Here is a 25,695-nt window from a genome sequence, read left to right as displayed (position 1 = left end):
TTCTCCGGCGATGCGAACACGTGATGCGCGCGTGTTGGGTCAGCGACTCCACAAGTCACGTGAGAAACGCGTCTCTCTCTCTTTTTAAACATTTTTACTAAATAATAATCCCCTTTTACTTTTTGGTTTACAAAATTAGTGGTGCTTTTTCTTTTCGAATTTATACCAGGAAAAAAATATCCAAGGCGTGACAAAAATCTAATCTAATTATGTCGGTTGTATATGAATATTCATATTTTGAGTTTTTGTAACAAATCATGAAATATCGGTGTCCAATACAGAGTTCTTATATTTGATGCATACGTTGAATACATTTTTTTATGTATACATAGTTCTTAAATTTAATTTTAGTTTTTCAGAGTTATTTTGTTTCTGTACTTCCTTGTAAAACTATAATTATAAATCAGAATAATTTTATTGTAGAAAAGACACGATATGAAGTTCATGCATTTCAACATATAATATATATATATATATATATCCTGAAATAACGTTTCATCGAATACATTTTTTATATTAAACAGACCCCATCTTATTCGTATAGCCATATAGTTCTGGTGTCGAATCCAGGACAAAATTCTTATTTGAATTCCAAAATAGATTACAGATTTCGGCCAAATACATGATATTTTTTTATTACTTTTACTTTAGCAACAAAAAAAAGGTTAAGATTTTGTTGGCAAGTTGACTAATGACGAGACGTGAGAAGAGCCCAAAAGATGGAGCAATTCCTTCAAGATGAAGCCTGGGCTTTGAATCAAAGATAATATCTCTCGCGGGAGCCCGGCCCAGATTCGTGTCTCCCCTCTTCTCAGATCAGGTCACTCTCTCTCTTGCTTGTTAGGGTTTCTGTTCCCGTAGCCGGAGCCTACCATCATCATCCGCCGACGTTCCTCGCCGTGGCGGACTGCGGAAGGTCCCCCTCTTACTTGGTTTTCCGGCCAAGTTTGTCGGAAATAAGCGGAGTTTTCTTGTTTTAGGTTCGCCAGCTTCAGAGCTTAAATGCTTCCTCCTAGGTTTAATACAGGGTTCTGATGAATGGCAGGAAGACGTTTATCGTTCTTTCTAATTTAAGGAGCTAGATTCTTGAAGTTTTGAATGGAATATCCCTTGAACTGCTTTGTGTTAATTTGAACTTGTTGAATTGTTGCTGTGTTCGGATATCGCCATGCGCCTTCAGCTCTGATGTTGAAAAATTAACCCATTTGGTTTTCGGTATATTGTTCACATTTTTTGCCGGAACTCGATGTTTTCAAGTTCTGTGTCATGTTTGTAATTTCAAGTTCCCTTTTTGGTTTATTCTGGCAGTTTCTTGCATGATTAGGCCTAGAGGTGTGAGCGATGGCTTCTAAGGGTGGAAAATCTAAGCCTGATAATGATTCAAGAGCTAAGCGCCCAAAGGTTAGCTCCCAAAATTAGTTGAACTTCTTCTCTGTCCAAACTTGGGTTCTAGGTTGACTTCATTTTCTTCCATCAGGTTCTACTCTGAACTTATAACAGCTTCATAAGCATATTGGACAACATTTAACAGGTCTGCTTTTCTTTCAGACGCTCGAAGCTCCCAAAGAACCACGTCGCCCCAAAACCCATTGGGACCATGTGTTGGAAGAGATGGCTTGGTTGTCAAAGGTAACAAAGGGTGGCTGGTTTGATCTTTCAGCACTTCTGTTCATGCCCTGTGAATTGTGTGCAAATACATATAATTCTTTCTGCTTTATCTCTAACTTGAGGTTCTCTTTTTGCAGGACTTTGAATCTGAAAGGAAATGGAAGTTGGCGCAGGCGAAAAAGGTTGCTTTGAGGGCCAGCAAAGGAACGGTAGATCAAGCAACCAGGGAAGAGAAGAAGCTAAAGGTTTTCTCTCTCTCTTTCTCTCTGTTCTTCTGCAAACTGCATTTCTTTGTAACTGACAGTATAGCTACTTTCAGGAAGAAGAACAACGATTGCGGAAAGTAGCCCTTAATATTTCGAAAGATATAAAAAAATTTTGGATGAAAATCGAGAAGCTGGTAACTCTTCTGACTCCCATATTCGATAAATTTAAGGTTTGACTTGGTTTATGTGCTTCTGAAGCTCGTTTCTGTGTGAACTTGCAACCTGACAGGTTCTTTACAAGCACCAGCTGGTGCTTGGTGAGAAAAAGAAAAAGGCATTGGATAAGCATCTTGAATTTTTGTTAGGCCAAACTGAGAGGTATTGGGGAGTCTTTCTTTCAAAGTATTATTGCTTGTACTTATCTAAAGAATTGAATATAGTGAGAAGAAATTTTGAGGATGTACTTTGTCTGGATTGTTCACACAAATTTCCGGCTGTAGATCTCTTATAAGAATATGATATTTGATTTTTTTTATATCTCTGCTGTTTAGGTACTCAACCATGTTAGCAGAAAATCTAGTGGAGCCATATGAACGAGGGCAAAATAATGCTCCAGAGAAGCAACTAGCTATTGAATCAAAAAGTGATGAGGAGAGTTTGGAACAAGAACCCATCGAGTTGAATGTCGGTGAGTACTTATTACTTAACAGTATTATATATAACTTGCAAGGAGAACCGTTCTTAGCAGATGGCTTGACACTGTAGCTGCAGGTTCTGAATCAGGAACTGTTGAGAACGATGTAGATTATGACATATCATCTGGGGATGACTCTGTAAGTTTCTGCTTAATATCTTCTAGTTTTAGTCTATGGCTTATTCACTGTGGATTGGTACCACAAAATCAAATATGCAATGCACCAGTGACTTTAAGAAACATTGGGCATAATGTAATCTTGTCAAGGACCAGATCTAGGAAGTATGCCACTTATAGTCAATGAAGCACTATGTTCCCATTACCTCGTCCGCTTGTTATACTCAAATTGTAAGCGGTACAGTAGTATTGTGTAATGTTTGTGGAGGTAGAACTGATTAGTGGTCATTTATCCTTATGGTCTTCCTTACAAGTTTTGTGTCTTATTTTAAATCTTTGGTTACACTTAGGAAGATAATGAAGATACAATTGAAGAGGATGAGAAACACATCAGTGAACGGGAAAGACAAGAGGAATTGGAAGCTTTGCAAAATGAAGTGGATCTACCTCTTGAAGAGTTGCTTAGAAGCTATTCAGCAGCCCGAGGTTGGCATGTTTTAACCCTCTCTATCTTTTTTCCAATTTATGTTATGTGTGTGTATATGTTTTTATGAGTGCCATTTACTTTATTGGGAACTGTATGTCCCATAAATGTCAGCCAACTTGAGTAATATTCTCCTCTTGTTTTATTCGTTGATTTAGGTCCCTCAATCTGCACACTAACCTGCCAAAAAATGGCTGAAATTGAAACTGATCTGGCCTCGGAAGGTCAATATCATGGAAAGGGTAAGTGGTTTAAGGTTCTTAAAATATATTGCGAGCTATGTGACTACTCTTTGACGTGCTCTTTCGATTTGATCCAATGCAGAGGAGAAGAATAATATTGCAGCTGCAAAAGAAACTGTAGGAAGCACAAGTGTTCGCCGTTCTGTAAGTTGTATGTCTTTTAGATCTCATTGTTTTAATTGATCTCAAGTTTAAGGCTCAAATGTAATATTCATCATTTATTTACAGGATCATAGCAATGGTGAGTTAGCGATGTCAGAGACCCATTCTCATGAGCTTGAGCCAGGCCCATCTGAAGATGTAACAACTATCTCTTGGAAATCTGAAAAGGAAGGTCATCCATATGACTTCAATGATGAACAGGTAGATAACTGGGTCTAATAATTGTTTTGTTTATTCTTTTATTTAGGAGACCTCTAATCCCAATGTTCATTTCTCTTGTCGGTGTTAAGTCCTCCAATGTTGTATATGTTTATTCATCAGCTTATGTCAATCTGTGCAGGAAGATGTAGACTTTGTAGTTTCCACTAAAGAGGAAAAGGTATGTGGTTTTGTCAAGTTGTCAACTGCTGGGATTTCAGCCTTGATACTCTTAACTTTGTGCTCTTGGCATTGAGAGAACAAATTTTCGTACGAAGGGAGATAATTTAGGAGTTGTTGAATTTCTCTCTGGGAGCAGGATGATGAGGCAACACTATCTGAAGAAGAGGAACTGGCAAAAGCAGATACTAAAGATCCCATAGATGAGGTGACAAACATATTGGTCATATATCATGATTCTGTTTTTTGCTGTAAATTGTCGGTGCTTGCCAAAGTCTACTAAAAAATGTTTACAAAGGAAAAGCTCTCTCTGTACTGCAGATTGCATTGCTGCAAAAGGAGAGTGAAATGCCTATTGAAGAACTGCTTGCAAGGTATAAGAAGGTACGCTTGTATGTCTCCTGTGCTTGCGGTTGGCTGTTTTTATTGTGCTTTGATTACTCAAAATTTCCTTCTGTTATAGGACATCGATGGCAAGGAAATTTCGGAGGATGAGTTTGGAGATGCATCTGCTTTATCAGTATCGGAAGGCCTTGTAGAGTCTCATGAAATGAAGCAGCAAGTCGATTCAGATGATGATAATGTTGATTCAGGAGCATGTAAGCCAAATTTGCAGCCATGCTTCGAAAATCATGAAGATGGGACCAATGAAATAAAAGAAGAAAATGGTGTTAAAATTGCTGATGCTGCAGCAGCGGCAAGATCCGCGCAGCCAACAGGTTTTACCTTCTCAACAACAAAAGTCCGTACGAAGCTCCCGTTTCTACTCAAGCATTCACTGCGTGAATACCAGCACATTGGCTTGGACTGGCTTGTCACCATGTATGAGAAAAGGTTAAATGGGATTTTGGCTGATGAAATGGGGCTTGGGAAGACAATCATGACCATTTCTCTTCTTGCACACCTTGCCTGTGACAAAGGGATATGGGGTCCCCATCTGATAGTGGTTCCAACAAGTGTGATGCTGAACTGGGAAACTGAGTTTCTTAAATGGTGTCCTGCATTTAAAATTCTCACCTACTTTGGGAGTGCGAAGGAGCGGAAATTCAAGAGACAAGGTTGGATGAAGCCAAATTCATTTCATGTATGCATAACAACCTATAGGTTAGTTATTCAAGATAGTAAAATCTTCAAGCGCAAGAAGTGGAAATACTTGATTCTTGATGAAGCCCATTTGATTAAGAATTGGAAGTCTCAGAGATGGCAAACTCTATTGAACTTCAATTCCAAACGCAGAATTTTGTTGACTGGTACACCGCTGCAGAATGACCTTATGGAACTCTGGTCGCTTATGCATTTTTTGATGCCACACGTTTTCCAATCTCACCAGGAATTTAAAGATTGGTTTTGTAATCCGATAGCGGGGATGGTGGAGGGACAAGAAAAAGTCAATAAAGATGTTATTGATCGCTTGCATAATGTCCTTCGTCCTTTCATTTTACGGCGTCTAAAAAGGGACGTGGAGAAGCAACTTCCTGTGAAACATGAGCATGTTATACTCTGTAGACTGTCTAAGAGGCAACGGAACTTGTATGAAGACTTTATAGCAAGCTCAGGAACACAGGCTACGCTTGCAAGCGGCAACTTCTTTGGGATGATTAATATCATAATGCAGCTGCGGAAAGTTTGTAATCATCCTGATCTTTTTGAGGGTCGTCCTATTGTTAGTTCTTTTGATATGGTTGGCATTGATGTGCAGTTGAGTTCAGCAATTTGTTCTATGCTCTCAGAAGGTCCCTTTTCCAGGGTAGATCTTGAGGCTCTGGGACTCCTATTCACGCATCTAGATTTCTCTATGACTTCCTGGGAAGGGGAGGAAACGAAAGCTATTTTGACACCTCCAGATTTAATCAAGCAACGTTGTGACTTTGACAATGGGGAGGCAATCTATCTGGGTCCAATAAATGGTAAAAGGCTTCAAGGAACAAATATTTTTGAAGAAATTCAAAAAGCAATCTTGGAGGAGAGGATTAAAGAAGCTAAAGACCGAGCAGCAGCCATTGCTTGGTGGAATTCTTTGAGATGCCAAAGAAAACCTACTTACTCAATGTCTCTAAGGGAGCTTTTGACCATAAAAGGTCCCCTTGATGATCTAAATCACTGCAAGGCTAGTCGTTCATCCTACATGTATTCCTCAAAGCTTGCTGATATAGTTCTTTCACCAGTCGAGCGTTTTCAGAAGATGATCGAGTTAGTTGAAGCTTTCACTTTTGCGATACCAGCTGCACGAGCACCAGCACCTGTTTGCTGGTGCAGCAAAAGTGAGACTCCTGTTTTCCTTGATCTAACATACAAGGAGAAAGCTACAGGCTTGTTGTTTCCTCTTCTGTCACCCATTAGACCTGCTATTGTGAGAAGGCAAGTATATTTCCCAGATAGGCGGTTGATACAGTTTGATTGTGGTAAGCTGCAGGAGCTTGCTATCTTGCTGAGAAAACTTAAATATGAGGGTCATCGAGCTCTGATATTCACTCAAATGACCAAGATGCTTGACATATTAGAGGCTTTCATTAATTTGTATGGTTATACTTACATGCGTTTAGACGGCTCTACTCAGCCGGAAGAGAGGCAGACACTGATGCAGCGGTTTAATACAAATCCCAAAATTTTTCTTTTCATCTTATCAACTCGAAGTGGTGGTGTTGGTATTAACCTTGTGGGTGCAGACACGGTTATATTTTATGACAGTGACTGGAATCCTGCTATGGATCAACAAGCTCAAGATCGCTGCCACAGAATAGGTCAGACACGTGAAGTGCATATATATCGGTTGATAAGTGAGAGCACTATTGAAGAAAATATCTTGAAGAAAGCAAATCAGAAGCGTGCCCTTGATGACCTTGTGATTCAGGGTGGTGGGTACAACACTGAATTTTTCAAGAAGCTCGACCCCATGGAGCTGTTCTCTGGACATAAGGCTCACACCAGTAAGGATGACAAGGAAAACAACCGCAATCCTGGAACTGAGGTCGCTCTGTCAAACGCAGATGTGGAGGCTGCTTTGAAACATGCCGAAGATGAAGCAGATTACATGGCTCTTAAAAGGGTAGAACAAGAAGAAGCAGTGGATAATCAAGAGTTTTCGGAAGAACCTGTTGATAGACCTGAAGATGATGAGCTCGCAAATGAAGATGATAGAAAGTCTGAGGAGCCTATTGATCAAGGTGTCGTGCCAGCAGCTTCAATTAAAGACGAAAGCTTTATCTTAAATTATGCTGATACCACAGAAGAGAGAGCTGTCGTTACTTTTTCAAGCCAAGAAGAAGATGCTGATATGCTGGATGATGTCAAACACATAGCGGAGGCAGCAGCCGCCACTGGACAAGCTATCTCTTCTTTTGAGAATCAGCTCCGTCCAATTGACAGATATGCAGTAAGATTTCTGGAAAATTGGGATCCCATAATAAACGAGGTTGCAGTGGAAACTGAGGCTGGATTTGAAGAGAAAGAATGGGAACTTGATCACATTGAAAGGTACAAGGATGAAATGGAAGCTGATATTGATGATGGTGAAGAGCCTCTAGTGTATGAGAGTAAGTGTACCCCTTTATCTTGTCATAGAATTAGATCTTTCAAGTCATTTAACTCTGAATCCTGCTTAGCCTTAGCGATGATGTAGCATGTCGTGTTTTATCTTCTTTCTTCCTTTTCCCACCTGGTTAATTCCTTGTTTTCAAATGTATTTCTCAAAGTTAACTGTCTGCGGTTTTTAAAGGATGAGATGGAAATAGTTAAGCATAGAATATATTAGTTAGTGACATATTCTGAGGCAGTTGCCGTGAGATGACCAAAGTCTTTAGTTTGACTTCTATCTGCCAAGTACATAGTCCTGTTTTGAGCTCATGTAAAATGTTACGCAAATCCTCAGAGTGGGATGCTGATTTTGCAACGGAGGCATACAGGCAACAAGTTGAAGCCTTAGCTCAGCATCAGGTTAGAAAAGCAAGCGCATTAACCATTTCTTCTTATTCCTGTGTTTCAGCCGCTTCACTTGTTTATTTATTTTTGTAGTTGATGGAAGATTTGGAAAATGAAGCTAGAGAGAGGGAAGCTGCAGAAGAGGCAGATTTGCATTCTACACAGTAAGACATTTGTAAACCCTTGCTGTCTGTTATTGGTTTGATTTGCAACTGTCTCATTAGCTTTCTTCTTCTGGAAATTATTTGTCGACGTGGTGGAATGTGTAAATCATATCCAGTTCCTCTGGGATTGTAATGAAAAATGGCTGCTTGTAACCTTAGCTCTAGTTACTCATCTAAACTTTTCAATTTTCAGGAATGATTTTGCAACGAAACCTAAGAAGACGAAAAGGTCCAAGAAAGCCAAGTTCAAGTCCCTGAAGAAAGGATCTCTAGCTTCTGAATCGAAACCTGCAAAACCGGTAGTGAAACTCGAAGCTTCCACAGATGATAATAACGATGACGATGATGGTGCTGGCTACGAGAGTAGTAGTGACTCGGACATGATATCATCACATGCATTGATGCACAGGAAATGCAAGAAAAGAGAATTAGTTGTTGACACTGAGGATGAGAAGACCTCAAAGAAGAAACCAAAGAAACCCAAGAAATCTCTTCCTGATCTTTCTCTTTCAGATGCGAAATACAATCAATCAAGTGAACTGTATGTTGACTTTATGCTGTCCAAGCAATCTGACAGCATGGTTGTTGATAATGAGTTGAAACCAGCAAGCAGGAACAAAATTATGGGGAAGGTTTCCATAACTTCCATGCCAATAAAGCGTGTTCTTTTGATCAAGCCAGAGAAGTTAAAGAAAGGGAACCTGTGGTCAAGAGATTGCGTCCCCTTGCCTGATTTTTGGTTGCCGCAGGAGGATGCTATATTATGTGCAATGGTACATGAATATGGCCCCAACTGGAGTATGATTAGCGACAATCTTTATGGCATGGCTGCTGGTGGGGCCTACAGGGGACGATGTCGTCATCCGGCTTATTGTTGCGAGAGATATAGGGAACTTGTTCAAAGACATATTTTGTCTGTTTCTGACAAAACGATGAATGAGAAAAATGTCAATGCAGGTTCAGGGAAGGCTCTCCTTAAAGTCACTGAGGTAAGATTGACTATGCATTACATTTTGGTTCTGTGGTTGTAGAAAATAAAGAAGGCATAAATATCTTTCATGGCTGTGAAATTGATAATAGTGAGATAGCTAGAAGGAAGGGAAGATTAACTACTCTTGCTACCTGGCACTGTCTTTTCTTGGTTTACAACAGTATTGAGTTTGGGATGGTCTGGTCCTAAGTTGTGTCTCACCCATTGTTTTTGTTTTGTTTTCATTTGCTTACCCTGACTGATAATATACTTGATTGAGCACTTCCTTCCCTTCTTGGTTAACAAAGCAGAAGGTTTTCCAGACGAGAGAATTTGTGATTTTTCTCAGATGTTCTTCTTTCTGTTGTATTTAAAGGCTTAATCAGTGAACTAGAGCTTACATTTTTCCTATAATAGAACTCTGCAATGTTGATGGGTTATGTTGATCAACTTTGAAGAACATTGCAAAATAAAGGGAACTCTTAACTCACTAGATTCTCATCGGTGCAGGAAAACATCCAGTCACTCCTGAACGTTGCAGCTGAGCAGCCCGACACAGAGATGCTCCTTCAGAAACATTTTACTTGCCTGCTATCAGCTGTTTGGAGGATGTCGTCCTGCTCTGAGAATCATCAAAACCTCTCCTGCAATGATCTTGGCTTCAATGAAAAACTTTTTGGTTCTGTGAATCACACTCGAGATTTAGTCAGAGAACCTCTTCAGAGGATGAAGATCACCAGCTTAAGTAGCAAGTTGTTGGAGTCTGCCCTCCAGGACGCAAGCAGGACTCAACCAGATAACACTGTTCCTCCTGGATTGCAGGAGCATCAATCCATCAATAAGGAGGAGTTAGACTTGACCTTGGAATTTCAGCAGCACATGGATGAATCCTTGGTTCCATTCCCACCGATCATTAATTTATCTATCTGGGGAGATTCATTAAAATACACAGATGACCCTCCGGCAGAAGATCATTTAAAAGCTTCTCAGAGTGTTGCAGAGAACCGTTATAGGTACGATAGCTTATTGATTTTCCTTTAGAAAGGGATGTTCCTCCATTAGATAATTCATTGTCCTGCAATAACCTTACAGTTGTTCATTTACAAGAACTGGTTATTCACATGGTGTCTGTTATGTACACTAATTGGCTGCATTGCATGTCTATGTTACCTTGTTCACGAAAACATGTTTGAGACTCTTGATCAGGTATGTTTTTTGTTGGCAGGTCTGCTACAAATGCTTGTGTTGAAGATTGTTTCGGATGGGCTTCAAGCACTTTCTCAGCAAATGATCCAAAGTCGAGAATGGCCTCTAAGGCACAGTCCTTGGGGAAACACAAGCTCGGAGCTTCAGACTCAGTCAAATCTTCTAAAGGAAAAGTGCGGAAACTATCAGCAGAGAATTCAGAGACAAACCCATTTCAGGAGCCAAGACGTCCAAGCAAGCCATCCCAGCTGACAAACGACCCAAGTCTGAAATTTGATTTCACACCTGTGGCCACAGAGGAAAATTTGATAGTTGAAGTTTATGAGTGTGATTCAGGAATATTATCAGAGAAGGGACCCCATTCAGAAGAAATATATGGTTCAGAGGGAAGGATCTCACATTGGTATGATCCTGGGTTTATATCAGGACTTGATGATTTCCCAAGTTCTCTGGAAAGCGACTAGACTTGAGATGAGCTGATCTATGAAATGGTGTATTTGGCATTCAAAAGGATGCATATGGTGGTTTCTGATTAGTATAAAAGAGCAGATCAGGAAGATGGATGGATGGGAACTTGGGAGTGTTATGTGTAAATAAAACGTATGGGGTTGGGATTATATCTGTCATATGCTTTTGTCGGGGATCCCCAATTCTTTGTTGGTTCCTTGTGTGTTTTATGGTGCTTGTCGGCATGGAAATTAGAAATGTTATAGATTCGGGTTTTGGGGGGGGGGGTGAGGCTTTTTTTCTTTTTATTTAATTTTGTAAAGATTGTAGAAACTGAGAGATGTAGAATTGAGAGGAAGAGACAGACAACTTTTCGTGGAAGCAGAGCAGTCGATGGCCTTCAAAAGACATACACATAGCCCACGCTTTTATTTAATACATTTGGGACGCGGTAAGAATTAAGGCTTGAGAGGAACGAGCATGAGAGGGTGTTTAAGGTGAATGGCCTGCGCAAATTTCTCCGACACATCCATATTGTCCGGCGTCACCCCCTCCGGCAGCTCCCAATCGTACAGATACAGCAGATTCGCCACTAGTGTTTCCATCATGGCCACCGCGTAATTCATTCCTGGGCAAATCCTCCTCCCAAACCCAAACGGAATGTACTTCCCTTTCATCTCTTCCCCGTCCATGCAGCTAACCCATCTCTCTGGTATAAACTCCTCTGGATTCTCCCAGATTGTTGGGTCTCTATGCGATGCCCAGTTGTTGATGATCACTCTCGTCTTGGCCGGGATGTCGTACCCGCAGAGCTTGATGTCTTTGGAAGTCTCCCTCGTGTATATACCAGAGCCGTGCAATCTCAGAGACTCTTTGATCACGCTTTTCAGGTACTTCATCTGCTCGATTTCGCTTTCCTCTACTCTCTCTTTGCCTGATCCCACCACTCTTCGCACTTCCTCTTGCGCTTTCCGGAGCACATTCGGATGCCTCAGGAGCTCAGCCATTGCCCACTCCATGTTCGATGGAACTGTGTCTGTTGCCGCCGCCAACATGCTCTGCGCATTCAACACAGATGATCACCTTCTGTCAATGCAGAACCAAAATAGAGACTGCGACCAACTTTATTTACCTGTAAGATTCCTTTGATGTTATCAAGGTCGAGCTCAATGTCAAGCTTCCCTTCTCTCTGCAACCGTACAAGTGCATACGCAAAGTTCTTCCTATGAGGCTTAACATTCGCTGCAATTTTTTCGGATTGGTCACGGATTATCTGCTCCAACAGACGATCTAAATCCCCAAAAGAATGTCTCACATTTGCTCTGTAGCCTGTCAAGCCATCCACCCATCCCAGCCATGGAAATACATCTTCGAAGCAAAACTGGGCCGCTAATTTCTGAGCGTCCCTCAACAGTGCTTTGTAAGCCGCCACATAGGATTTACCGCCAGCAGCCGATGTACAGATCACGTTAACAGCCAAATCGTATAACAATACGTTGATATTCACCACCGTCTTGGATCCTCTGGCTATCAACCTGTCGATCTCTCTGACCATTTCCGCAATCTCTTCATCTCGAATGGAACGCAGTTCTTTGACCATTTTGCTGCTAAGGAGGTGGAGAAGGCAGATCTTGCGGGATTGCCTCCAGGCATCACCATAAGGGCAGAAGACAATGTCTCGTGCCTTGTAGGCAAAGAGGTGGGAGGCGTAGAAGATGGGACGGTTTGAGAAATCTGGGTCGTGGATTCTGATGATCTCTTGGAAAGCTTGGGAGGATTGGAGAACGAGGGTGGGGAAGCTACCGAGCCTGAGGAGCATTAGAGGGCCATGTTTCTTAGATAAGGCGTCTAACGAACGGTGAATGAGTGGTCCGATCTGGAGGAGGTTTCCGATCACCGGCAGCCATTGTGGGGACGGTGGCAGATTCAGTGCTTTGGAAGTGCGTTTGGTTAAGAATATATAGAGAACCGAGACTAGTAATAACAAAATTATGAAGAGGCTTTGATAGGAAGAAAACCATTGCTTGATCATCTTTTTTTGTTGTTTTTTTTTTTGTTGACGAAATGAAATTCAGATTATAAGCAAATCAAAGAGCTCGAAGCATCTTGACTTGTATGATTCTCTAAGTTCTCATTTTGTAGTTTCCCTTCTGCTCATTGGATCCATATTTGTTTTCTTTTATTATAAGATCAAATCGTACTTAACTCGTTCTATTTTTTTAAAAAATAATATTTTAGATGCTACAGTGTATATATACTTTTTTAATTAAGATGTAGCTTTGGTAGTGGCTTTTATTTTGGGTTTTTGGCTATAGTTTTTGGTTTTTAGTTTTTAGTTTTTGGTTTTTGGTTTTTGGATTTTATAAATTTGTAAATCTAAAAAATTGTAGCTTTTGATTTTTAGTTGATTTTTTCAATAAAATAGATTTCCAGATTTTTAGGAAAACTAAAATTTAAAAAAAAAATTGTTGGTTTTTTCAGTTTTTAAAATCCAAAAACTCCGAAAACCACATCTCATCCAACACCGTAGCCATGTGTTGAAGTTAAATCTTTTACTTGTGGCAGCAAGTTAATATTTAATGGTCATTGTAGGTGATATATTACTTGTTTCGGATTGTAGTCAAAATTTCGACGAAGAGACATCGTGATCAAATTCCGTCAGACGACTAACGTCGTTAACAGTTATGGAAAATTCGATAGCTTTCGAAGGATTTGTGTATGTTTTTAATATATTTTTTTACAGAAAATAGCGATTTTAAAAAACTCTGAATTTGCAAAAATATTTTATAAAAATTCTTAAACTTGCAAGCTCTCGTTAAAAGACATATATTGCATTGACATGTATGTGTTCACGGAATAGTTCCAGAGCATGGGGGAGGATGGCGTAGAACAGGGACGAGTTTAAGAGGGTCCTTCTTGTAAATGGCGACGGCGAATTTCTCGGACAAGTCGAGGTTGGAGGGATCAAGACCACCGGGCAAAGTCCAGTCGTAGCGATGGAGAAGATTAGCGATAACATTCTCGGCAAAGGAAACAGCGTAGGCAGCACCAGGACAGGTCTTCCGACCAAACCCGAAGGGGATGTACTTGGAGGAGTTGTGAAGGGGCTCTTCGAATCTCTCTGGAAGAAACTGAAGTGGGTTCTCCCAGATCGTGGGATCGTGTTGAACCGCCCAGTTGTTAATCATAACCCTCGTTTTGGAAGGCACGTCGTAGCCGCACAATCTCACGGCTTCCGATGTCTCCCGGGGAAACAGGCCGAAGGCGTGTATTCTCAGCGCTTCTTTCACAACCAGTTTCAGATAATGAAGCTGTTCTATGTCTGATTCTCTGATCTCTTCTCTGTCTCCCACTACACTTGTGATCTCTTCTTGTACTTTGCGCGTCACTTTTGGCTTCTGAACTATCTCCGCCATTATCCACTCCAACGTCGATGGGACCGTGTCTGTTGCTCCCGTGAATAAGCTCTGTTTTTCGATGATGAAACTTGATTGATATACTAGAATGACTTTGTAAATATATATATATATATATATATATATATATATACATATGTGTTGCATACCTGTAGAATTCCTTTGACGTCCTTCTCGCCAAGTGCGATGTCAAGCTTCCCTTCCCTCTGAAGATGAAGAAGAATGCTCACAAAACCCTTGTTACCACCATTGTTCCTTCTTCCATGCTCGATCAATCGATTCATAAGCTGGTCCAAATTCTCACAAACCCTTTTCATCGAGGCTTTGAATCCAGTGAGATTGTCAATCCACTGCAGGTAGGAAAACATACTCGTAAAGCTCATGAGGCCTGCAAGCCTCTGAGCTTCTCTCACGATCTTCATGTAGGGCTCACTGAACTCTCCACCACCCCCTGTTGCCGATCTCCATATCATTTCATTCGCCGTCACATAGAACAATTCGTTGAAATCAACCGGAGATCCCCGAACACGGCACCTCTCGATCTTTTTGAGCATCTCCTTGACCACTTGTGCTCGTACTGGCTGAAATCATGGCCAAGATCATGACGTTAAGCAGTTTCTCAACAAAGAATCGATATCAAACTAAAAGAAATTGAGTGCTCTTACGTGTAACTCTCTGACCATCTTCTGGCTAAGAAGTTGCATGACACAGATCTTCTTGGCCTGTCTCCAGTAATCACCGTAGGGTGAAAAAACGACATCATGCCCTCCGTACATGAAGTCGCTCTGTCCCTTCAGGTAAGGTCTATTGGAGAAGACAACATCGTGTTTCTTCATTATCTCTTCCACGGCTTCTGCTGACGACACAAACAGAGTTTTGAAGCTCCCCAGCTGCAGAAGCATGAGTCCCCCATACTTTTGGGATAAGGCAGCCAGAGAGCGGTGAGGCAAGGTGCCAAACTGGTGGAGGTTTCCAATTATAGGAAGCTTCGGAGGAGAAGGAGGGAGATTGAGCTTTTCTCTCGGTTTCATGATGTAAACAACACACAGAAGAAGGGGCAAAAAAAGGCAAACCACCAGGGCGGAGAGGTGGTGGTGGTTCTGCAAGAAAGACGAACCGAGAATCTGTCTCAGTTGGTCCATTGTTTTTTACGGTTTGAAAAAGTGTTTTAAAATTGGAAGATCTTGAACTTGGAGCTTCTTTCTTTGTGTGAAATTCCCCTTTATACATCGTCGTGATTGTTTTATTAGAATATTGACGTAACACTTTGCTGACAACATGAAAATACAGACAAGAGGTAGAGGAGAGGAATCTCTCCCTTGTTGATGCCTTGAGGAGGATAACTCATTATCGTATGTAATGTGACAACAACACTACTTTCGTGGTATTGTTCTAAACAGTCATTGGTTAGGAACACACGAGCATTTGAGCATTTTTTTTATTAAGAAAGAAGACTACCATTTCCTAGGCGAAAAAACATTAACACGAGAAAAAGCTTTATACAAGGTTTTTGATCTGACAGACAATGTTCATAAATCAGACAAGAGACAGGTTTTGAAACTTGTTAGGTTAGGTGTCCATGATATCAAAATTTTGGTGGGTTGGTCACTGAGATGTGCCTTTGTTACAACGCGCATCGTTCATCTTTTAAACTTCTTTGATGATTTCTTGTCCCTTGTTCCCAAGAATCTCTCTGTCTCGCCCTCATCTTCTCCTCCCTTTCTCCTCTTTTTACCTCCTGACTCTTTGATTTTCTGCAGAAATACAATACAAAAGGATTTGAAATAAATTAATGTTCCGAAAGCACATCATATGCGCGCGAAAACCTCCTTTCGATGAAATTCAAAGTAACAATCGTAACAACCCAAACTTGGGTAGTTTGACCGGTGAAAGGACCGCAAAGCTTCTACCCCGCCCCAAATCCGAACCTCAAGTTTGGGGAGAGAGCATATATAATCCACAATCAAATGGCTAGCTTCCGATCCCTGGATTAGTCTAGACCTTAGCTCAGGATACCCAATTATCCAAAAAAACAATCGTAACAACCCACAAATCTCCTCCTTCATCATACAAGACAAGGCGAGTTTATCTAGGTAGCAGCATAACTTGAAAGAGAAGAAAGTCCTCAAGGAAAATGACGTATTATTATAGTGCAAAGCAAAATACCATTTGTGATAATCTTTTGGCTTCCGTGACTCTCTCCAACAGTGACAAAACTTCCTCTTCTTCTGCTGCGTACTCTGGTAATTTCTTGCCTGACAAATATGTTGAGAATCATTCTATCAATCTGGCTATCATTGTGAAATACCATCCTTGGACCAAATTCTCTCGCATTGCACTAACCAATTAGTTTTTCTATTTGTAAGTACCATTCCAGCTCATACTGGTTTAACAGAGATATTGCAACTCCAGATCGTCCAGCACGTGCAGTTCTACCAACTCTGTGGATGTAATCCTATAATAACAATGAAAGGTTGGGAAAAACGACAACACAATTTCAAGAACATGAAATGGTGAATCAATAACCCATAGGACAATATAATTTACCTTTGAGTTCATCGGAATATCATAATTAATAACCGCATCAACTGATGGAATATCAAGCCCTCGGCTAGCCACATCAGTACAAACAAGGATGTTACACTCCCCAGCTTTGAACTTGTTCAGGGCTCCTAATCTCTTTGACTGGAATAGTTCCAAGAAAAGAAGAGTGAGATGAAAAACTTGGTGGAAAGATAAGAAGGTCAATGCAACAAAAGGACTGGCAGTTTCTTTCAGTTGACAGAATATCTTTTGAAACAGTTGAAACTAGCAATCTAGCGTTCACCTGGGTCATTTGACCACTGATAGGAATGGCTCTAAAACCAAGGTTTCGGAGCATCAAGGCCAAAAAGCGAGTACTGTCGCATGTTCGGGTGAAGACCATTGATGTGGATCCAGAAATTTCACTCAGCATGTATACAAGATAGCAATCCTTTCACCAGAGACCAGACAAAAGATCATTAGCTAAAACAGCTAACTTTGGTTTCATATTACTATATGGGGGGCCCTATGATGGAAAGAAGGTTACTTTATATTTGGCTGGAACAAATCGGTACTGCTGCTTTAGAGTCTCAACTGTAGAGTATTTGGAATCGGCTTCAATCTGGAGGAAGAAAACACAGTTGTCATATATTGTGCTATGGATGCATTAATGAGAAATGAGGAAATCAAATGCCGTATTCCCCGACCTTCACAGGATTCCTTAGACATGCTCTTTGGAGCTTCCGGACCTGCAACAATGACAAAACAAACTCATGCATCTCATTCAATGAATTAGCTCAGATTCAGGATGAATGAATACATAGAATCCATCATTTCCTTGACTAAGATAGGTCAACCAACACATAGTAGGGTAAAAGATATGTTTCCTTCCTTCCATTTTAACATTTGGCATTTGTGTGCATATGAATAAGCATCAGACGTGTATCTGTATAAGTGTCATGCCTTTTTGGTCATTGTAGCAGAAAAGAGGAATGTTTTCCGCTCCCGAGGGATCTCTTCCAAAATCATGTCAAGGGATTTTTCGAAATCCTCATTTAGCAGTCTGTCTGCTTCATCTAGAACCTGTATGAGAATTAATTATGCAGAAGATAGTTAAGAGAACAAGAAAGACTGGAACGATCTTTCTCAACAGAAAAAAAAAAGAAACATGCATGAAACAATATATCTAGCACAAAAACATAAATGAGTATGTGCAGAAGCAGAATGAAGAATATATGAAAATTAAACATTATGTAGGACAACAACAAAAATGAGTACGTGAATTATTTACAGAAGCTGAATGAAACAATATAGCAAGCCTTAATGAAACAAAAATCAGTCTAGATGCCCATAGTGTTATGATGCTGACAAAAGAATCAGACATATGATGTCACTTATCTAGAGACAAGGTGTGATCAATATCATACTCTCAAAGTGACGCTACTTACCAGATATTTTAAAGTCCTCAGAGAAAAGCCTTTTGTATCAGACATATGGTCCCAAAGACGACCAGGGGTTGCAACCTACACAACAGCAGAGAAACAAGTTTACTGTTTGTCACAAACTTGGTAATGAAATTTACTTAATCTATGAGATCTTGAGAAAGCTAAAACAAAGATTTTATTGCTGATCCCAGCTTGGAAGCAGATCGCAACCGAAAAGGAGCTTACGATGACATGAGGCCTTTTCCCAAGTACAATAGCTTGTTGTATCCTGTCTACGCCTCCAACAAGCTGAAGATCAGAAAATTCACAACTTAAAATATTCACTGATTGGCATTGCAGTACTAACATACCACTGAAGTAAACATGATTGAAGCAGCAGCTTACCACAGCACACCTAAGACTTATATCAGATCCTAGAGCTTCAAACTGCTCAGCAATCTGAATAGCTAACTCTCTGGGAAACAAGAAGAAAACAGCAGAGAAAGGAAACCGAGTCAAATAAGAACAACAACAGTTATGGTAAACACAAGAGACTTGGTTCACAAATCATACATACATACCGAGTTGGAGATAGAACACAGGCGAAGAATGCTGGGTCGGGGTTTCGCCCTTTCTTAGGTTCTGGATTATTGACGTAATCCAGGAGTGCTTGCAAAATTGGCAGCGCAAAAGCTCCAGTTTTGCCGGAACCAGTTTGAGCAAGTCCGATCACGTCTTTCCCTGTCCAGAGATTCAAGACATCCAGATTATCTTCATTCAAGAGTAACACCAAACAAGAGAGATTCAATAACTAATTAACCAAGTTACAACGCAACAATGCCAATCAGACAAACAAGAAGGATAACGAATCAAACAATGCGTCATCGCTAAATGGGCATGCTCTATTAGTGACGACATCTCACTATCTCAGAGAATTAATGCATCAATTGAACCAAAACAAACAGCACAATCGGAACCAAAACCACATCAAGAGCAGACAGAATCTACCTTCAAGAGCGAAGGGGATGGCTTCTGCCTGAATCTTCGACGGCTTCTGCCATCCCAATCTATCGCATGCCTGCACCAACTCCTCCCGCAATCCCAAATCCTTAAATGACTTCACCTCTTTGTTTTCCTCCTCCATCTCAAGAATCGCCGCTCTCTCAGACCCTAACTTCGGCTGATCTTTGATCAAACAAGCTAACAAGGACTCTCCGCGAAAACCTGTGTACTTTCTTTTTCCAAACCTTACCTGATGTGAGGCAAGAGGGGTGTCAATTGCGCCGGCCTCGCCCGATCAGGCCGAGGGTTTCGCACTCGGATTCGGGTAGATTTTAGGGTCTATATCACCAAATCCGATTCTATAGATACAAGGTTTGAACCAGTCCGGACCGGATCGGGCCGGCCCGTACGATTAATATTTTTTTTCTTTTTTTTCTTAAGACATTTTTTAAAAAAAAATTAGATTTTTTCGGGCCGGCCTGAATCGAGTCCGAAATTCGAATTGAACCCGTTCCAAAAACCCAAAAATATTCGGACCTCAATATCTCGGTCCGAAACCTACTATTATATTTTGGACTGGGATAGGCCGGACTTCGAGCCTTGGGCCACAATTGACACCCTAGAACTACTTAAAAGTTGAAAACCTCCTATATGTCCGTAGCCGTAGCAGCTAACCCGCTGCACGGATAAATAATACAGTTTTGGGCCTGCTGAAAAACTGAAGTATATGGGCCTCATGGGCCACGAAAAATCGGGTCGCTACAAAGTATCCGAACTTGGCCCGAAACTCCTTTTATCGAAATGGTAACTTTCTCACATCTCTTGCTCTTTTGCATCATTTGCATGATGGTGTCAATGTATGCCCAGAAAAAAAAAGTCAATTCCGTACCAAAAACGTTTACAGTGGAGATGCCAAGTTAAATAGTCAAGAAAACTAAAGACTGTTGTGATTCTGACGTAATTGAGAGGTACGGTCGTCCTTGTTTCTGCTTAATGCAGGTATATAGCTAGTGATGATAATATGTCGTGCACTGAGGAACATAAAATGGAATGAATCAATGAATTTTGGAGAGAGAAAAAACTGTATTGTATCTCTTCTTGTGGTCGTGGTATCCTTGAAACCATAAGAAAAATGTCTACACTATAATTGAAAAAAAGAGTAATTTTAATTTTTGGTTATATGACAACCCTCTTGGGTAATTATGTTTTATGTATGATCTGTTCATATGAAAAAATTAATATCTTCCCTGCATTTGTTTTTTAGTTACGTGACTAAATGAATATGGAACCACAGGACTTGATGCTTGGTGTGGCTGATCTCCACACGGCTGAAGCAGTGAACGCGGCTGAAGCAGGGATGGCAGGTAGTCAACCAGTGGCCAGTGGAAGTAGAGAAGAGAGTGACGAAAGTGACATGGATGAAGAAAACAATCCTGGAGAGAAAAACAATTCATCCTATGAATCTACCGGGAAAGGACACTACATACATACATACATACATACATACATACATACATACATACATACATACATACATACATACATACATACATACATACATACATACATACATACATACATACATACATACATACATACATACATACATACATACATACATACATACATACATACATTTATTTATTTTTTGGTGAAACATACATACATATATATATATATATATATATTACTAGAAGATATTCATATGAGAAGGGGATCATGCATGATCCATTAGTTGAGATGTTACCCTCCTATGGATTCGGAATAATAGGGAGAGCTAGCTAATGATGAGATATGCATCTAACAATGCGAGTGTGTACCTATATGATTTTGCAATCTGAGATATATGGATGATTGTTTTGATTTTATTGTTAGATGCTAAAAACAAAGCAAGACAAAATTTAAATTATATAAGAAAATGTATAATTACAAATTACAATACGCATTGCAATAAGAGGTTTGGTTGGTGAGGGTGAAACAAATTATAAAAGATGACAGCGTGTGAGTAAGGCGAAACAATATTGATCGATGATTTCATGATATATATATATACACACACACATCCATAACCAACCCTTCTTTCATCCGGACCGTTTCAACTCCCTTTTCGTTTTGTTTTGTTTCATGATGATCGGTTCATCCAAACAATAATTCAGGACCTAGAATGCCACTCAAAACCGAATAGATATGGTTAGTGAGAAATGGTTCTCGTTGACAGTAATAGATCGAACGACAAATTTTAGACTATAAGCAGTATATAGGGAGTTGACTAGTGCGTACTCCCCAGAACTGAAACTGAATAAAAAGGCTGCTGACATTTTGATCTTGAACCCAAAATTTAACGTCTAGAATCACACAGACTGAATATGTTCCCTGATAATAATCGCTACAATATAACAGAAGAAAGATTGTCGAGATTTCTGTTAAAAATACATATTTGCCCTCGGTGGTCCATAGAGGGGAAAACAGACAAGTCGACGGCTTCGCTTCATCACAGTACTTAAATCCTCGCACCCCTTTCTGGATTTTACCTCTTTTTTCCAGTAACATCAGATTCTAACACTGAAGAGGGAAAAAAAAAAATCTGACTTCGATTTCTTCACAGAGCCCCACCTTCAAATCAGATTGAATAAAACGTGTATTTACACCTATACGTCATCCGACTTTTGCCTGTATCTGATTAAAAAAACAAACACATCTATCTTTTACTCTGCCTCTCTAACTAAAGAACGATTCTCCAAGCTGTTTCATCAGATGGCGCCGTCACCAATGAGATCCTGGAGGTCATGTGACCAAGCCAGGCCCAGACGCAGAGACTCTATGATTCTTTCGAAAACCAACACGTGACAGGGTATGTGTAGAACTCCCTTCTGCTCATACCCGTACTCCTGAGCCGACCGGTTCAGTAACCCCACGAAAACCGGGTGGTTCATCACCTCCGCGCTCACCACGAACCGCTCCATCTCCTCCCCCACGTACACTGGCACGTGTCCCTGCGGTACCGACGACTTCGCCTTCTTCTCTCTCCGAGCTGCTGACCGGATCGCCGTCTGCAACCTCTCCTCACCCACGTAGACCGGCACGTGTCCCTGTGGAACCGACGATGTGGCCTTCTTGGTTTGGCGAACCAGAGATCGGATTGACGACCCCGACAGCCGACTCAGTCGCCGAGAATCTGAACGGAGGAGACTGTATTGTGCTGAGTCGGCGACTCGGGATAGACGGCGAATAAGGTGCTTCATGATTAGACGGAGTCGGGGGGAAACCCCTAAAGATTCGAACTTTTTTTGGAAAAGAGAAAATTTGCGATTACCCAAAAAAAAAAGAGAAAATTTGCTGAGAGATACAGAGAGAGAGGAAGACTACGATGAAGAGGAATGGGAGAAGAACAATTGGTGCGGGGGAGAAATATAAAAGAGGCGAGGGTAAATTTGGAATTTCGGATGAGAGAGATGATGTGTTGGAGGTACGGGAAGGAGTACTTGGCAGGTACAATGAGTGAGAAATTTCGACTAAAATTATAAAAAAAAACAAATACTTTAATTAAAACAAATTTAAAGAGTATTTCGTTTAGAAATATTATATATGTATCTACTCATCTTTAAGGTGTGGAGGTTCTCGTGGGTTTGGAAGGAGAAACTAGGGAAATGAGGATTTTGTGGGATGACATAAGTAATCGGTTCTTGCAATTGATTTTGGTTTCACCCAGTTTAATCCTCCATTTTACTACAATATTTAACTTGTTCGTTGTAAAAAAATTGCACTAACTCCCAAAATCTCTCCTGCTTTCACAATCGTTACATTGGCGTTATAAATGTATATGGACTTTAGGAAGCCATGAAAACATCAATTATATATACAATATACATTAATATCATATATTCGATTCTAATATTAATTTGTTCAGTTTTTGCTTATATAAAATAATACACATCTCTGGTTACAGTAACCAATTTGATGCGTATATAATTACCCTGCTAATTATTAAATATAGTTAAAGTAGTAACTGAGATTGTGACTGAAATCTATTTGCATTTCTTTGTTCATGATTGGGATTATAATAAGAATCAAGTGTTTAACTGAATAGAAATAAAGGCTATTAGGATGAAAAGAAGGGTATTATGATAGAAAAAAAAAGAAAAAATAAGTAAAAACTCATTATGTTAATTAGATAATCAACCAATTTGGACCAAGTTAATAAAGGTCAATTATTCGTGTGAGATGTGACCTTTGAATTTATTTTTGACTAGATGCATATCATACATATATAATAGTCCATACTCACCCAACGACCTAAGAGACTTCAATATTCTTTATTTTCTAGTCATATATATTCCCCACGTGACCATCTTGGGAGGAAAAAAGATACAAATTCTGACTATATATATTATTTTCGAAATTACAATTAAATGACTATAAAGTTCATTGGGGTTGAAGTAAATGTATTTCGAACATTGTTCTTTTCTTTTGTTTTATTATATCATGGCAAGTATGGATTATTAATTGCCCCTAAGCGAAAAGTTCACTGTCACCCTGTGTAAAAAAAGACTCACTTTCATAATATAAACACGAACCATTCGGACCAAAAAAAAGTAGAAATGATTCGGGGATAAAACTAAACACTCGGATCATTCAAAGAGGGAATGCAACTAAAGGAAACAAATTAATATTTATAACTTCTTTAACTCGACAAATACGAATTAGTTCATTGTGACCATAATGATTTTAAATGGAAAAAAAAAACTATTTACGTCATTCACAATATTGAATTAGTAACCTCCACATAAATCAATCTAACACATAGCTGATCATAATTATTATTGATAACTAGCGAGATGATCTTGTATATATACATACATATAATGAGGAGATATTGTGTATCACTCCTGTATGGCAAACTTTTTTTTTTATAACCGAGACATTCACCCGGGCTTTCGGCCCAACCTATATCCCCTCAGGTTCGGGAGCAGTTTTTAGAGTATATTTAAGGGTCCAGAGAGCAACACCTTAAATACACCCCTCCTTCCCATCAGTTGGTTTCGAATTCACGACCGGGGTTTAGAGAGCAACACCCTTTCGCCACTCGGCTACCCACTGATGAATCCTGTATGGCAAACTTACATATTACGATCTGTATTTCCTTATGTGTAATTAGGTCAAATTGTGCACTCTCGGTTGTATATGCATGGCTGGTTCTTGGCTGATGAAGAGACAAAAACCTTTTGCTTGTCGTTGTGAACGTATCAACATACATGTATATATATAATATCCTTCACTAATCCAACCGAAAAAATAAATAAAATAATTATAGACAGTAATAAATAACAATCTTATTTTGTAATTTTTTTTAAAGATTGATTCACACAATGTTTGGCTCAACTATACATCCCACTCTTAACCGAACAAACATTTAAATTGTATCTTTTCTTTTTCACCCGCTGCTTAATATATGAGTCTTGGATTAAAAACAATCCAACCTTTTCTCAACCAATTACAACCACTCGGGCTCCATAAAGTGGCATAATCTGTGAGTATTTGCGTTTGCTAGGTGATTTAATATATTCATATAACTGGACCGTCTATTAGCAAGTTCAATAGGTGCAAAGGAACAAGGCCCCTTAATTTTTGGGGCCCCACATTTTAAAAAAAATCTTTCTAATTATTCTTATCATTAAATATTAATAATTATAGAATTAAATATTTTAAATATAATTAGTATACAAAAAGAAATAAATATTAAATTTCAAAAATTAATTACCTTTCAAATTATCAATAGAAATTCAATTTTATTTTTAAAATAAAAAATAGTTATATTTATAATAAAACCTTTAAATTTATATATAGATTTCTTTAAAAAAATTATTATTATTATCATTAATATATAAAAAATATTACAAAATTTATTTATTATCATTAAATATTTTTATAGAAATTAATAAATTTTAAAATAAAAAAATAATTACTAATTGATATATTATATAAATTTATAATTTTTTATATTATTAATTAAATTTAATAATAATATTTTTAAATTATTTTATATAAAATTGAACAGGACACCGAAAAAGTTTGAGACGGTCCTGCTGTAGATGTCTATGATTCATGCATCCGAGTTGTATCAAATGTAATTTTGTCTCAGATATCTCTTGTTCAAATCTAATGACAAACAAGAATCACCGTTGGACTCTTTTCTCAGTAGATGGTAACTTCATGAATCTGCGTTTATACATACTTATATGAAGCCGAATAAACCCTCGTTGGAAATTGACGCAAAATCATGTCAATCAAACACGGGCTCACAAATGGTTTTGAATCTGTTTATGGGCCTTGAATTCTCATTGAGCCTTAGTTTCATATTGGACCCTTATTTTTGTATGTTAAATTTTTTTGTTGGGCCGATATAGTTTTTTTTGTTGAATGAATTTAGTTGCATTTGGCTTATCCTATGGTTTGTGCAAAATTAGGTAAGTATTGAAGTCCTTAGTAACTAAGTTTTTTTTTTTGGTAAACCCTTAGTAACTATGGTAATTGTAGACCCTCGTCTTTCTTAATTCCCTCCCTCTATCTCTCTTTCTCTCTCTCTCTCTCTCTCTCTATCACTACTAGAAAACACGGAAAAGGTGACGCAAAAGGTGACGCAAAATTTGCGTCACTAAAATGGTGACGCAAAAGTGACGCAAATAGTGACGCAATATTTTCGTCACTAAAGCGTCACTAAATAGTGACGCAATAGT

General features: G+C 39.3%; 5 protein-coding genes across 10 annotated transcripts; 1 reads left to right on the top strand and 4 right to left on the bottom strand.

Moving 5' to 3' along the window:
• The first annotated feature begins 779 nt into the window (after nucleotides 1-779).
• LOC104826283 (protein PHOTOPERIOD-INDEPENDENT EARLY FLOWERING 1) lies at nucleotides 780-10,824 on the top strand. 5 transcript variants are annotated; one of them, XM_010558917.2, is made up of 21 exons: nucleotides 780-820; nucleotides 1,309-1,401; nucleotides 1,549-1,629; nucleotides 1,746-1,853; nucleotides 1,928-2,008; nucleotides 2,104-2,192; nucleotides 2,366-2,502; nucleotides 2,580-2,647; nucleotides 2,976-3,111; nucleotides 3,268-3,351; nucleotides 3,434-3,495; nucleotides 3,580-3,714; nucleotides 3,854-3,892; nucleotides 4,031-4,099; nucleotides 4,213-4,275; nucleotides 4,355-7,424; nucleotides 7,760-7,824; nucleotides 7,903-7,973; nucleotides 8,167-8,962; nucleotides 9,454-9,956; nucleotides 10,169-10,824. In XM_010558917.2, the coding sequence occupies exons 2-21, from the start codon at nucleotides 1,342-1,344 to the stop codon at nucleotides 10,611-10,613; spliced, it is 6,162 nt and encodes a 2,053-aa protein (XP_010557219.1). In that variant the 5' UTR covers nucleotides 780-820; nucleotides 1,309-1,341; the 3' UTR covers nucleotides 10,614-10,824. The 5 variants fall into 5 exon arrangements, with proteins under 5 accessions (XP_010557219.1, XP_010557211.1, XP_010557228.1 ...); XM_010558909.2 differs by lacking the exon at nucleotides 780-820 and adding an exon at nucleotides 832-916; XM_010558926.2 differs by lacking the exon at nucleotides 780-820 and adding an exon at nucleotides 838-980 and having other exon boundaries at nucleotides 2,586-2,647.
• Nucleotides 10,825-10,916: 92 nt separating this feature from the next.
• Nucleotides 10,917-12,731, bottom strand: LOC104826275 (cytochrome P450 71A1-like). The gene is made up of 2 exons (XM_010558890.1): nucleotides 11,729-12,731; nucleotides 10,917-11,654 (listed from the first exon to the last, which is right to left on the bottom strand). Exons 1-2 carry the CDS (start codon nucleotides 12,626-12,628, stop codon nucleotides 11,055-11,057), a joined length of 1,500 nt encoding a protein of 499 aa, XP_010557192.1. The 5' UTR covers nucleotides 12,629-12,731; the 3' UTR covers nucleotides 10,917-11,054.
• A 620-nt stretch (nucleotides 12,732-13,351) lies between these two features.
• On the bottom strand, nucleotides 13,352-15,183 carry LOC104826266 (cytochrome P450 71A1-like). The gene is made up of 3 exons (XM_010558880.2): nucleotides 14,678-15,183; nucleotides 14,162-14,593; nucleotides 13,352-14,063 (listed from the first exon to the last, which is right to left on the bottom strand). Exons 1-3 carry the CDS (start codon nucleotides 15,152-15,154, stop codon nucleotides 13,446-13,448), a joined length of 1,527 nt encoding a protein of 508 aa, XP_010557182.1. The 5' UTR covers nucleotides 15,155-15,183; the 3' UTR covers nucleotides 13,352-13,445.
• A 236-nt stretch (nucleotides 15,184-15,419) lies between these two features.
• On the bottom strand, nucleotides 15,420-19,296 carry LOC104826250 (DEAD-box ATP-dependent RNA helicase 10). Of its 2 annotated transcripts, none has more exons than XM_010558861.1 (13): nucleotides 18,968-19,296; nucleotides 18,541-18,700; nucleotides 18,365-18,434; nucleotides 18,206-18,268; nucleotides 17,984-18,058; nucleotides 17,499-17,618; nucleotides 17,243-17,284; nucleotides 17,083-17,157; nucleotides 16,840-16,986; nucleotides 16,560-16,697; nucleotides 16,356-16,467; nucleotides 16,179-16,267; nucleotides 15,420-15,766 (listed from the first exon to the last, which is right to left on the bottom strand). In XM_010558861.1, the coding sequence occupies exons 1-13, from the start codon at nucleotides 19,101-19,103 to the stop codon at nucleotides 15,653-15,655; spliced, it is 1,341 nt and encodes a 446-aa protein (XP_010557163.1). In that variant the 5' UTR covers nucleotides 19,104-19,296; the 3' UTR covers nucleotides 15,420-15,652. The 2 variants fall into 2 exon arrangements, with proteins under 2 accessions (XP_010557163.1, XP_010557172.1); XM_010558870.1 differs by having other exon boundaries at nucleotides 16,382-16,467.
• A 2,019-nt stretch (nucleotides 19,297-21,315) lies between these two features.
• Nucleotides 21,316-22,306, bottom strand: LOC104826240 (auxin-responsive protein SAUR72). The gene has a single exon (XM_019200901.1). The coding sequence runs from the start codon at nucleotides 22,201-22,203 to the stop codon at nucleotides 21,712-21,714; it is 492 nt and encodes a 163-aa protein (XP_019056446.1). The 5' UTR covers nucleotides 22,204-22,306; the 3' UTR covers nucleotides 21,316-21,711.
• Between the last annotated feature and the right edge of the window lie 3,389 nt (nucleotides 22,307-25,695).

This window comes from Tarenaya hassleriana, unplaced genomic scaffold (genome assembly GCF_000463585.1).
Source record: "Tarenaya hassleriana unplaced genomic scaffold, ASM46358v1 Cleome10, whole genome shotgun sequence".
Classification (NCBI taxonomy): domain Eukaryota; kingdom Viridiplantae; phylum Streptophyta; class Magnoliopsida; order Brassicales; family Cleomaceae; genus Tarenaya; species Tarenaya hassleriana.
This window is presented reverse-complemented; position numbering and strand designations above follow the sequence as displayed.

Excerpts from the sequence above, each read along its gene's own strand:
- LOC104826250 (XM_010558861.1), bottom strand. The coding sequence starts at position 19,103 with ATGGAGGAGGAAAACAAAGAGGTGAAGTCATTTAAGGATTTGGGATTG. Across the intron at positions 18,435-18,540 it reads TGTGTTCTATCTCCAACTCG|AGAGTTAGCTATTCAGATTG; the intron begins GTATGTATGTAT and ends CTTGTTTCCCAG. Across the intron at positions 17,619-17,983 it reads TGAGGACTTTAAAATATCTG|GTTCTAGATGAAGCAGACAG; the intron begins GTAAGTAGCGTC and ends ATTCTCATACAG.
- LOC104826240 (XM_019200901.1), bottom strand. The coding sequence starts at position 22,203 with ATGAAGCACCTTATTCGCCGTCTATCCCGAGTCGCCGACTCAGCACAA.
- LOC104826266 (XM_010558880.2), bottom strand. The coding sequence starts at position 15,154 with ATGGACCAACTGAGACAGATTCTCGGTTCGTCTTTCTTGCAGAACCAC. Across the intron at positions 14,594-14,677 it reads AGATGGTCAGAGAGTTACAC|CCAGTACGAGCACAAGTGGT; the intron begins GTAAGAGCACTC and ends CCATGATTTCAG. Across the intron at positions 14,064-14,161 it reads ACGTCAAAGGAATTCTACAG|AGCTTATTCACGGGAGCAAC; the intron begins GTATGCAACACA and ends ATCGAAAAACAG.
- LOC104826283 (XM_010558917.2), top strand. The coding sequence starts at position 1,342 with ATGGCTTCTAAGGGTGGAAAATCTAAGCCTGATAATGATTCAAGAGCT. Across the intron at positions 4,276-4,354 it reads TGCTTGCAAGGTATAAGAAG|GACATCGATGGCAAGGAAAT; the intron begins GTACGCTTGTAT and ends CTTCTGTTATAG. Across the intron at positions 7,825-7,902 it reads AAGCCTTAGCTCAGCATCAG|TTGATGGAAGATTTGGAAAA; the intron begins GTTAGAAAAGCA and ends TTATTTTTGTAG.
- LOC104826275 (XM_010558890.1), bottom strand. The coding sequence starts at position 12,628 with ATGATCAAGCAATGGTTTTCTTCCTATCAAAGCCTCTTCATAATTTTG. Across the intron at positions 11,655-11,728 it reads ACATCAAAGGAATCTTACAG|AGCATGTTGGCGGCGGCAAC; the intron begins GTAAATAAAGTT and ends TTGAATGCGCAG.